General features: G+C 41.5%; 1 protein-coding gene across 1 annotated transcript in view; it reads right to left on the bottom strand.

Annotated features, from left to right (window-relative positions):
* The window catches only part of GPC4 (glypican 4), a 109,335-nt gene that overhangs the window by 15,358 nt on the left and 80,506 nt on the right, over positions 1–13,471 (bottom strand). The window contains exon 3 of the mRNA XM_060003097.1: positions 7,277–7,668. Within this exon, the coding sequence (XP_059859080.1) occupies positions 7,277–7,668 (392 nt within the window). The remainder of the gene's footprint in view (positions 1–7,276; positions 7,669–13,471) is intronic.

Raw genomic sequence — 13,471 nt, 5'->3', positions numbered from 1 at the left:
CAAAGAATTTAGATCTTAGGAGCTAGTCTATGTTTCATGGTAAAAGTCAGTGGAGGGGGAGGGGTCCTCATTTCCTTTTTAACTTATTAAGACTCTTTTAAAAATACTCATTCCTGCGTTCCTCGGGGTATAAATTTAACGTGACATCTGCACTCCATTTCTGCTATAAAATGCCTTTGCAGAAAAGTCCTTTTCTCTGCAAAGACTCTCTTAATATAGATTGGGACTTTCTACCAAATAACCTGCATTTTCCAAACACCACATTAAAAACTACTGCAAGCCGCCTGAAAAAAGAGAAATCCTGGAACAGAACTCTTCACACAGCCTGGATCTCATTTCAGTAATTCAGAATGAGCCTTCAGCCACATTACACAGTGATGGCAGTCAACATGCGGCACTCAAGTTAGAAACACATTTCCTTCTAGTTTCTTCCAGTTCCTAACATACATTCACTACAACATTTTTCCCCTGCACTGCCAATAGTACCAAACAAACAGAAAGGGTCTAGATTTTTATCTGTTCTTGGTAACATAAGCACCCAACAAAAATAACAGGAAATCGTTCCCCAAATTATGGCCAAAGAAAGAGATAGGGGGACTATCAAAGAAAGAGATAGGGGACTTCCCTGGTGGTGCAGTGGTTAAGAATCCACCTGCCAATGCAGGGGACACAGGTTCGATCCCTGGTCTGGGAAGATCCCACATGCCGCAGAGCAACTAAGCCCGTGCACCACAACTACTGAGGCTGTGCTCTAGAGCCTGTGAGCCACAACTACTGAGCCTGCGTGCCACAACTACTGAAACCCATGCGCCTAGAGCCCGTGCTCTTCAACAAGAGAGGCCACCGCTCGCCGCAACCGGAGAAAGCCTGCGCACAGCAATGAAGACGCAACACAGCCTGAAATAAAGAAAATTTTAAAAAGAAAAAAAAAAAAGAAAAAGATAGGGAACCCAAACATGCTGTGAGATGTGAAGGGTATATTCAACAACTTCCCAACTCGGTTTGATTTCAATACACAAACGTGCTAAGAAAGAAGGTGGAGATTCTCCTATGTCCCTGATAATAGGATTTTAAACACATAACAAAACATATAAAATAAGCTAGGATTCATTCAGGAATATTTGGAGCCACACTGTAGCTGAAACTGCATAAATGCTTGAAAATAAGTCTTGTGTTTTAAATTAGACTCAGTTATGATAAGTTGAAGCATCATTGTATCCGCCCCCTTGTAGAGGGCTCTATTATTGTTTTGAGAGTATTCGGTCCTTGACATTTCCCACACCCCTACCTTCCCCATGTCTCCACCCCTGTATGTATTATAGTGTATAGAATATATATATACATACATATATATATATATATCCCACCTTCCTCTTTGCAATTCTAGTCTTTAAGGTTGCGTGTGAAAAAGAATATTAAATGTTGAATACATATCTACACTTAAAAGCTTTTTGTATTGCTCATTTTTAAAAATAGACATAATGATTTGGGGAAATGGTAAGCTAATTTGTGTAGTACTCTTGTAGGTGTCGGGGCATTGCGAATAGACAACAATGAAGGGGGATCAATGGAAATCATTTTCAAGGCAGGACAGTCATTTAGACATCACAAGGCTAAGGCACCGATTTCTAATTACAGTCCCCGGAGTTTGGGGTTGGGGTATAGACACAGCCCCATTATGTCAGTGTTAATTGAAACCATGAGAATGCAACTCTCTTTGGCATAGGAGCTATTAATTTTCACGGTGCATGTAACCACTTGTGCATTTTTGAAAGACCACAACAGACTTCACCCTTCCACGCAAAACTGCTGCTGCTAGCAGGTAAATAAGAAATGTATCCTGAACCATGACAAGTAAAGATGGAATAAGTAATACAAAGATGTGTAGCACCAGGGTATTCGTGAACCATCTGTTCCTAATTAAAGGGACTTTTCTGAAGTTTGAATTGCAAAGCTCAATGGAGTAAGCTGAAATCACTGGATGTCTGCGCCCAGAAAAACTGAAGCAAGGCAAGCATACTTCAAGTAAGAGGCGAGTTTCTCCTGAAGTCAGTTAAGCTTGCTGGTGCTAATAGCCTTTAAAAGGTTTAGTGATAATCAAATCATTGCTCAGCAAATAACAGCAACCCTTTTGTTGCAAAAGTAAACTGGAGAAGCAGGGCATCTGCTCATGAAAAGAAAGTGTGAACATCTCTGAGTTAAGTATGCATAACTAGTCCCAAGACCACAATGGTTTTCATAGTTGACTTTAAAGCCTTCTTTGTAGATGAAGTGGGTGAGGTTCTCCACCCTGAAGGGTCTTTTTCAGGCCCAAGGTAATTAATTCTCCTGGACACCAAAAGAAGGAATGTATTTCTTGGGTTGCTCCAGTTCCACCCGTCAACTACATTTGGACAACAGTTCCTACATGAAAAAACATTGCTTGGGTCCCCACACTGTTAGAGCTTACTAATTTTTCTCAATCAAATGTAGATTATTTTCAACATGTTCAATTTGAAATATGCTTTTCATAGCCAGATCATTTACTGTCTTCCCCATACCACTATACCTTAAATTAAAATCTCTGTTGAGCTGGTACTCATACTCCAAAAACGAATGTAATGAATATTTTTTCAAATGTGCAAGTATTCCTTTCCAGCCTTCTAAAAAGAAACATTACACTGATGATAGATTTTTACATAATTTGTGCTTTGGCATCTTTAGAAACTGATTTGATGCTTGAGTGTCATATTATTATGTAATTTAGATATAACTCAACCTAGTGGAAGGGTTTGATTTCAAGTCAGTCCTTAAGTCAAGAAGATGCTCAGCGGTAAAGCAAAACATTATTTTTTAAAGTTATCAATTACAAACACAACATTTAAAATAGTCATATTTCTCCAAAAAAGATATACAGATGGCCAATAGGCACATGAAAAGATGCTCAACATCACTAATTATTAGAGAAATGCAAATCAAAACTACAATGAGGCATCACCTCACACAAGTCAGAATGGCCATCATTAGAAAGTCTACAAATAAAAAATGTTGGAGGGGGTGTGGAGAAAAGGGAACCCTCCTACACTGTTGGTGGGAATGTAAATTAGTGCAGCCACTATGGAAAACAGTATGGAGGTTCGTCAAAAAAAAAAAAAAAAAAAAACAACCTAAAAATAGTTACCATGTGATCCAAAAATCCCACTCCTGGGCATATATCCAGAAAAACATTCTAATTCAAAAAGATACAGGCACCCCAATGTTCATAGCAGCACTATTTACAATAGCCGGGACATGGAAGCAACCTAAATGTCCATCAACAGACAAATGGCTTAAGAACATGTGGTACGTATATACAATAGAACACTACTCAGCCATAAAAAGAGAATGAAATAATGCCATTTAGAGCAAAATGGATGGACCTAGAGATTATCATATTAAGTCAAGTATGTCAGACAGAGAAAGACAAATACCATATGATAGCACTTTTATATGTAATCTAAAAGATGACACAAATGAACTTATTTACAAAGCAGAAACAGACTCACAGACATAGAAAACAAAATTATGGTTACCAAAGGGGAACGGGGTGGGGGAGGGATAAATTAGGGGTTTGGGATTAAAAGATACACACTACTATATGTAATATGGATAAATAACAAGGTCCTACTGTAGAGCACAGGGAACTATATTCAAATCCTGTGATAAGCCATAATGGAAAAGAATATGAAAAAGTGTGTGTGTGGGTGTGTGTAATGAGAAACTGTACACGAGAAACTAACACAACATTGTAAATCAGCTATAATAAAAAAAATTTAAGTCATAACAGTATTTTCCACTAAACAATTGGCAAGTAATGTTTTACTGAAAGTAAATTGAGCCCTACAGCTTGTATTCATTGTATTCTCATATAACGATGCAAACAACTCTTAGGCAGACATGGGAATACAATGAATATAGAATAGGGATCAATTCTCCAAAAATTTAGGGTCATATTTGGAAATTAACTTTCTCAAACAACTTGACAAAACTAAGGTACACAGAAATTTCTTTCTTGCTTTAAAAAAATTCATACCAGGGCTTCCCTGGTGACGCAGTGGTTGAGAGTCTGCCTGCCGATGCAGGGGACACAGGTTCCTGCCCCGGTCCGGGAAGATCCCACATGCCGTGGAGCGACTGGGCCCGTGAGCCATGGCCGCTGAGCCTGCGCATCTGGAGCCTGTGCTCCGCAACGGGAGAGGCCACAACAGTGAGAGGCCCGCGTACCGCCAAAAAAAAAAAAAATTCATACCAAAAGTAACATTGGAAATTGTGATTATTTCCTTATGGGTCACATACTCTTTATTGCACAGGTAAGTAAGGGTGAACAGTCAATCTTATTGATTTGCCACCAATCTTATTGGTGGTGAACCAATCTTATTGGTTCTCAGTTAATTCTGGGAACCATGTCAAGAAGAATGCGATACTGGGAAGCCTCGAGTGTTTATTTACCCTGGGAGGTGGCATAACGTGGACTAGACTTCTAGCCCTCAATCTTTTAACCTGCTTCCTTGGTTCGACCACCACCTTCCCCCTCAAGTTAGGGGTTCTGGAATCTCAGTTCTCTAAAGGGGTCCCAACGGGGCTAAGGGAGGCTAACACCGTGGCAGGCTTGTGTCAGCCTGGTCCTTTTCCCCAGGAATCAACTCAGAGGGGGGATGGTTAATGTAAAGAAACCACTTTCAGACACTTGCAAAGGGTGTTCTAGTCCTTGCTTTTCTCTTTGGCACGCACATAGACGTTCAAAACCACACGGCACGCATGGACTCCCCTGGTGGCGCAGCAGTTAAGAATCCGCCTGCCAATGCAGGGGACGTGGGTTTGATCCCTGGTCCGGGAAGATCCCACATGCCACGGAGCAACGAAGCCCGTGCACCACAACTACTGAGCCTGCACTCTACAGCCTGCGAGCCACAACTGCTGAACCAGTGCGCCGCAACTACTGAAGCCTGTGCACCTAGAGCATGTGCTCCGCAACAAAGAAGCCACCGCAATGAGAAGCCCGTGCACTGCAACGAACAGTAGCCCCCGCTCGCCGCAACTAGAGAAAGCCCGCGCGCATTAGCGAAGTCCCAATGCAGCTCCCCCGCCCCCGCCACCAAAAAAAGAAAAAGCAGCACCTTTCTGCCTATTCAGCTTAGGATAAATGCGAGGAATTGCTGAAGGAGGGCAGATGTGTTAGGGGAACTACAATGTAATTAACTTTGATCTGGATTAACTGTGCATTGTTTAGGGACTCTGACACGAGCATCTCCAAGATTAATAATGGTTGCAGAGGTGGGGGCAGCAGTTCAGGATTCCGACTATTCCTTTAATTATACCCATCACCTCCCTACTTGCTCCCACCCACCCCTCATATGCCCCAACAATTTTTTTTTGTTTTATTTTTTTGCAATTTATGATGAAAATATCAGGAGGAAAAGGAGTGAACAAAAACGTACTGTAATGAATTGTTTCCTGATGGCTTATGGCTGGGAAATGGGAACACACACACACAACTGTAATAATGGAATGCAACCAACAAACTAATACTAACATCTCCCAGTGAGACAGCCAATAAGCACCTAATTTTTAAAATACACAATTCTTTATCTTCACTCTGGTAAATGTAAGATTCCTCGCTAGGGGGACCATGAATCCTGGTCTGCCCATGTTATCTGGGCATAATTGTTTTTAAGCACCTCCTGGTTTGGACAATAAATTATATGGCTACTCTAAATCTGAATGAACTCTCTAAGAAGCCACTGGATTTATATTTTACTGTTAGCATCACTGTCTAGTTTGTATTTTGACCAGTCCTCCAGTCCTCAAAACAACCAAATGGGCTAAAATTTGGCTTTTCCTTTGAGGGCCTAAAGGTAACAGCACTAAGATCAGTCCTGCAAAGATAACTTTGCTCCAGAATATTCTATTTCTTCACTGGCGTTGAGTCACAGAGGGGAGAGGTGCAAAGGCCTTCAAAAGGTTTTCAAATTTCATCTTTTTTGGGGGGTGGGGGGAGTGAAGGGGCCATAGAATCTTTTCCCCCTTGAAATCATGTTCAAAACCCTACTACATACAACTGAGGAAAGCAAAGCTTCCCTGGTGCAGCCAGGAGAGAAAGGCACAGATGCAGAGTCTCGTCCACTAGAAGAACCCTGTGTCTCCCTTATCTCTCCTCAAGGAGGCCCCGGAGGTACCTCCTTAGCTGGCTCCAAAGAACAGTCTGAAAAATACTGGTCTGGTCCAATTCCTCTAATTTACAAATGAGGAAAATGTGGCTCATTTCATTTGCTTTCTCCTGCTAGTACAATTCCATTCTCTTTCCTGGTAATTCTATAAACAAAGCCATTAAGTCAAGAGCAGGTGGTCCACATTAATGGTCATAGAAAGGTCTGTCTTCTAAAGGGCTCTGAGTATACCTTCTAACAAGGAAACGTATAGTAATGGATGTGAAATTCTTTTCTAGACTGTAATTAGCAGGCTCAAACAGAGTCACTCAAAACAACCAAATGTGGAGTCTATCTGTATATGTTTCTTTCTCTGAAGGAGAAGCAGAATAAGAGCTGAAAAGAATATGGAGGTATTAAATCCATGTTTTTGAAAGTTTTTTTGTTTTTTTTTTTGGCTTCACAGCATGTGGGATCTTAGTTCCAGGACCAGGAATCAAACCCTTACCCCCTGCAGTGGAAGCATGGAGTCTTAACCACTGGATGGCCAAGGTAGTCCCTAAATCCATTTTTAAAATTAAGGTTCCAGGGCTTCCCTGGTGGCGCAGTGGTTGAGAGTCTGCCTGCCAGTGCAGGGGACACGGGTTCGTGCCCCGGTCCGGGAAGATCCCACATGCCGCGGAGCGACTGGGCCCGTGAGCCATGGCCTCGGAGCCTGCGTGTCCGGAGCCCGTGCTCCGCAACGGGAGAGGCCACGACAGTGAGAGGCCCGCGTACTGCAAAAAATAAAAAAATAAAAATAAAATAAAATTAAGGTTCCAAAGTGAACACGTATCCTGCTTCTAAGAATAGTTACCAAAGAAACCACAGGAAAGAATGATGTTGATACGTGAAGATGTTCATCGCCGTATTGTTTATAGCCACATGATGCACATGTATCAGGACGAAGTGTAGGAGAGAAGAGGGGAGAGAAAGATGAGAAAAGAACAGAAGAAAAAGACGATTGCTATTGAGACAATGGAATTCTACTGACTTATTTTTCCACATCTCCCAAACTTTCTTTTAATGTGAAACAAAAGAAAACAATAACACAGAATGCAAACAGCACTTACCACCGAGACTTTGCTCACTACATCTCTTGCAACTGCTAAGCCCTGAGCAAAAGTGCGGGCTGCTACAAATGCACGAGTGACCTGGAGCTTCAGTTTCCGAGGGACATCTCCAAAGGGCTTCAGCTGCTCCGTGTACTTGCTCACGCACTCCAGATAGTCGTCTGTGAAGTGGTACTGGGAGTTCACTAGGCGGAACATCCGCTCCAGGAGGCGGGCCCAGAAGTCATTCAGCATTTCTTCCAGGTTCACATTTCCTGCCACATAGTAGCGCTTCAACTCTTCGAAGAGATCTTTAAATAGCTCGGAATTTTGCATGTACAAGTGACCATATGTCTTCACAAACATGTCATTCAGGGATTTCTCCGCATTTTCAAGTAGTTCTTTGAAGAATTCTAAAAACAAAACCAAAAAAGAAAGGAAAAAAGAAAGAGTTCTCAGTAATTCAATAACAGAGTGCTTGCTTTTCAGGTAAATCTGAAAACTGGAAAAAAAATCCTGAAATTAAATTGGAAAACATGCTTGTATATAAGGTGGATTTCTCTGGGGGGATTTGGCATCTCTGATCGTTTGTCAATGAAAGGAAACCTGTGTCACAAAGTCACGTGTGTCTATGTCTAAGAGGGGAAAAAATGAAACTTTAAACAGACAACTTCTCAGGACTCCCTCCCTCCCTCCTTTTTCTTATTTAGTCACAAGGTAAACAAAGAACTGGATAAAAATGGATACATAAAGTCTAAAACATGAGGTTTCCTAGAACTTTTTACTATAAGAATCTAAACCAGGGCTTCCCTAGTGGCGCAGTGGTTGAGAGTCCGCCTGCCGATGCAGGGGACACGGGTTCGTGCCCCGGTCCGGGAAGATCCCACGTGCCGCGGAGCGGCTGGGTCCGTGAGCCATGGCCGCTGAGCCTGCGCTCCGCAGCGGGAGAGGCCGCAACAGTGAGAGGCCCCCGTACCGCAAAAAAAAAGATTCTAAACCAAAGTGGATAATGCCTCCTCATTGTAACCTGACACCAGGACAGGTGTTTTCAAGACATGCTGTTTACTTAGACATGATTATTTTTTCCTTTTCTCCTCCTTACATCTGCATGACATATAAGAAAACTGCCTGGGAAATGCTTGAGACCAAGAAACAGAATGAAACAGCACACATAAGCAGGAAAAGAGCTTCTCAGGTGTTCCCTGTGACATTAGTATAAACTGGGATATCCAAGGTGACCTCGGGCTGCTAAAGGATTCATACAGTAAAACCATGAGATTAAGATAACATGGAAAAATAACTGGGAAAAAAAAGAATACCTGTGTTTTTTGGGGTTTTTTCAGATTTACTTTTTGGGCACCGCATACCCACACAGCCTAAATGTTAAAGACTTTAATCTCTTAAATACAAATGTCAAATTAATTTCTCCTGAAGCTTTTCTCAGGGAGTTCCCTGAAGAGAGGAGCTAACAGTCTATCTGCAACATTAATCATTCTTAAAGACTCTGTCTGGTATAAAAATAAACACCTCATGGTATCAAGTTTATAAGCAGGAAATGTAATAAATACCAAAGCAAAATATAAGGACCACATCAAGAAAGAAGCTGCCTCCAATTGAACATGGAACAGAAAGGAAAATAAGACAATTCCTTCAAAGCCAGAACATTAAGTGATCTTCTCAAAATGCAATAGCGCTACAAAACCATTCTCTACCGTTTGCCTTTTATTTCCTGGGTTTTCTTCAGCGAGAGAAAGGGAAATCCCCATTACAACTGCACAGCCTGGCATTTTTACCAAAGTTCTCTCCCTGGAAGGAGGCCAGAAAGTACATAAGGAGCTAGGGGAATGATAATGAAAAGAGTTACTCAAATCAGGTAGCCGGGAAGGCCTCTGATTCTCTCCAAACCCCAAGTGGTTCTCGAGTGCGCTTCCATGGGCACACACCATCACCACTGGGACACAAGTTCTTGGACCCCACCTTAAACCTACTGGATCAGAAACTCTGGAGGGTGGGACCCAGCCATCTGGCACTCTGCTATACACCAAAGTTTGAGAAGCAAGACTCTAGCCAATGAAACTTCTCCCATTTTGCCTCTCACTAGCCATCAGCACCAACCTGGCAACTGTGCTGAACGTGGAGCATTCAGGGTAAGGGTAATGTTTTAATTAGAGGAAAATATATTTCCAATAAATTGGGTTTAAAATTTTTTGTTGCATTCTTGGGTGTCATTTCTTAAAGAGGTTTTGGGGATGAATTTTCTTGTGTGGAAGTATCTCTCAACAAAGAGTCGAGATGCAGGCAGCACTTTTCTAGACTTCAAAGTTGTGGAATCTTAGGGCGAGAAAAGACCTTAAATGTCATCTGGTCCACTTCCCGTACTGTCCTTGAATCACTAGCGTCCTTGCCAAGTGGTGCTGGCTTTCACATACTGGAAAAATAAAGCCTGGTTATTGAGATCAGCATGGAAGCCTTGTGTCAATCCAGTGCTACTAATTATTTCACCATCCAAAAGAGCACATTCCAAAGGCAACCATAGGTCCTTCCTTAGATTGGATTTTTACTATATTGCTCATAAAATTGGCACACGTCATTTAGTGCAGAAACAGGATGTTGAGAATTATTTGACTTGCGCTTTCATGTCTCATTAAATAAGTAATTCTGAATACTCACTTGCATTTCTAATGAATGCTGGTTTTAAGGGTTGGGGCAGAGTGGCATGTCGAGCTCAGTTTTAACTGAAAAACACTATGAAATGTCACTATTTTTTTAGGCTTAAAAGTGTTCCAGGTCAAAGAAACGCTAAGACACTGAACATTTTATGGAAAAAATAAAACATTCTTAGAGATCCTCATTCAGGTCAACAGCCTATGGGTTGGTGTAGTTATATATAATACAGCTACTTCAAAGTACAAGAGCAATGATCCAACGAAGAACAGGACTGATTCTAACCCAGCATGCCCTCTGTCCAATACCACAATGGACAGTACTTTATTTCCTGGGACTCAAATTCTGCTAGGAAGGGGGTGTGTGTGTGTGTGTGTGTGTGTGTGTGTGTGTGTGTGTGTGTGTGTGTGTGTGTGTGTGTGTGTGTGTGTGTGTGTGTGATGTTAGCTTATATTTTCAGAGTTTAGTTTGGTGCTGTATACATATTAAACTCTAATTCATTTAATCATTCAGAAAATTGATTTCCTTTCCTTCACATTTTAAAAGATTCTTTAGTGTGGCCGTATAAGTTGCAAATATAATTCCACTGAGTGGATTATATATAGAAATTCTACAGAACTGATATAAGGAGTTAAAATCTGCTAATTTGATCTCTCCAACTAGCTATATAATTTGACAACTATGTACTAAGTGGTTGGTATGGGCTCAAATCAAAGCACACAGCTTTGCCATGCATCTTAACCTTCCTGCCCAAAGAGACTGTAATGAAAATTTCTAGAAAGATGAATTTTCTCCATCCAATTCACCTTTACTATACCCGCCACGTTCCACGCATGGTTTCATGGAGGCGCCAGAGACTTTTAAACTATCTATAAAATCCTTAATCTTTCATTTCATACAGCAAGTTTTTTTTTTTAATATTCATCTATTTCACCTGCAAAGTCAACAAAACAAACGTCAAGCGAACCAAAAGACCCAAACTCATTTCTCCTTAGACGTGTTCTTACTGGTCCTGGTAAATGGGACTATTCTACCTATGCTTTTTGTCTCAAAGAGATCTTTTAAGGATGGCAGACATAATTTAAATTCTAAAATCCATACCAATTAGGTACAATATCAAAGCGTAATAATTTGCTGTAAGAAAAAAGGGGGGAAAAACTTTTACATCTATTTCTCCTATCAAACTAGCCGCTCTCATATGTTCTTGTAGATTCCTTAACCTCCCCTCCTCCCCACCTCCCCTCCCACATTTCCTTCTACAATGGGGGATAGAACACAAATTAGACATTCAGGACCTGGTCCCCAGCCACCAAGAGCAACTTCATTCATCGCTGCAAAGCTCATCTCCACTTTCCCCCCCATTATTTAGAACTCAGAATCAGATCTTAACTGCTGAAGAAAAACTGCGCAGGTCTGAGACAACGAGCAATCATCCCATTGTAAACATTATGCCTGAAGCCAATTATAAGACACTTGGTGGCTAAGAGAGAACCAGCCAGGACCAGTGTAAACCAGAGTTCCACCAGGATCAGAAGCTGACTTGACTGGAATTCAGATCTCCCTTGCAGCAAATGCTTGTATTCATGAAAAATGCTGCTCAGAGAGCCTGAAAGGAGAGTGAGAGAGGAGACAGTTTATAAGCATTTTAAATATGGTGTCTGTGAGCAGGGTTTATTTCGCCTTCAATTTTCAGTTTGGGGGCTTAAGGATTTATGTTCCAAGGATGAAGCAACTGCTACGCCTAGGGCTCATGAATGACCACAACATAGGAATGGAAATAAACACGTTAATGTGCTAGGATCTGAAGTCGTAGGACACAGGAGGAAAAGCATGAGCTGTGTGACCTCGACGGGACAGAAGATCTAAACTCTCTGAGCCTCTGTTGCTTCTTCTTCCATAAAATGGGGCTGTTACTGCTCACCTCATACGGATAATGGCTAGCACACAATAGCTGCTCAGTGAGTGGACACTATTCATAATATGTGAAATAATGTTACTGTCACCTTCAGAGTTTCTTTATATCTACAATTATTGAAAAAGAAAAAAAACCTTTCAAGGCTGGTTTTTATCTTTCTTGGCAGAGTCAAATATTAGCCATCTGGGGGGGATAGAAATTAAGCCAAAGCTGCTGGAGAATGGTTAAGAAGACCCAAGGCCTTATAAAACTGGGACCAATTCAGCCAAAGGAAATGCTTAATGGCTCTAGCTTCCAATTCTGTGAAACATCCCAGACATCTACGAGGGTGGAGCAACTCCTGAGTGAAAAACACGGGATGAAGAAATGCAGGGAAGAGATTTTACATGATATTACAACACAGAGTATCATGCATAGCACGCGTATATACAAAAAGATCGAGGCAAAGAATCAGGGAAAGGAAAACTGAGAATTAAGCGGCAGGTCAATGCCCCACCCTCCCCATGTATATTTCATCTGCATCGTACCAGAAGCACCTCAATGCAACGGTTGAGCTAGGAGACTGGGAGAGTGGGAGTGTTTTCCGGCTCTAACATCTGATTATTCTTAATGTCAGTAGTACCAATGTAACATGGGAAAAACTACTAGAGAGAAAAGGCAAAACCTTTCCATATAAAAGTTTTCTATGTAAATATCCTGTCTTTTACAAAAAGAAGAACATCACGTACTTCTGGAACGTCTATCCCCCCCGCCACTTGTCTTGCATCAAATAAACATTCAAAATTCTTGAAACAGGTCAAAAGACCCTCAGTTCTGCTATTAAATGCCATTAGCTACTACTTTATAAACAATCGATTGGCTATTGATTAATGTGCTAGGATGCATTCTAGAATTAACCTGTGATCTGAAGAGACTGGAAGCCCTTTCTATTCAATCCATTTGCTTGGTGCTATAAATTACCCCCTTGTATTTATATTATTAGGAAGCTGCCTTTTACATATAAGGATTAATTTCCTCTTTAATGTAAAGGCTGTGTTTCACAGCCCTGGTGTGGCGTGCAAACAGTAAGTTACCACATCCACAAAATTCCTAAGAAAGAAGTCTCCTGCTACATGCTACAAATCATACTTCTCACACTGTTAAGAAAACTCAGAGTTATAGCCATCCATTCTTTCACCCAAGATCAAGTACTTGATGAAGAACAGCTAACATAAGCACCTACAAATGGAAGGGGGGGGAAAAAAGGAAATTAAGCAAGCATTTTACTGACTGAAACCAAAGTCTATCTCCTCCTCTGTCTTGCTTTTTTGGTCAAGTCTGTGTTAAGTTTCTAACAGGCACTTTCCTCAGGAGTGCCTGCTAGGGAGGGCACGGTGTACTAAAAGCAGGGGTACTTGACTAACAATCAACAGCTGTAGCTCAACAATGGTCTTCTCCTAGGAGGAGAAGGCCATTGCCAGCTGAGGCCCTTATTAGGGGCTGTTAGCATATGAAAGGGGGCTGGAGGACCCTGCCACTGTAGGAGCAGCCCTTTCTTCCCAAGGTTACTTTTAGTAGTTAATGCATTTTGAATGCTGATTCTCTGTCCGGGCTAACTTGGCCAGGGACACACGGTCAGTACGGTAAGGTCCCTTCCC

This window comes from Delphinus delphis, chromosome X (assembly GCF_949987515.2).
Source record: "Delphinus delphis chromosome X, mDelDel1.2, whole genome shotgun sequence".
Classification (NCBI taxonomy): domain Eukaryota; kingdom Metazoa; phylum Chordata; class Mammalia; order Artiodactyla; family Delphinidae; genus Delphinus; species Delphinus delphis.
This window is presented reverse-complemented; position numbering and strand designations above follow the sequence as displayed.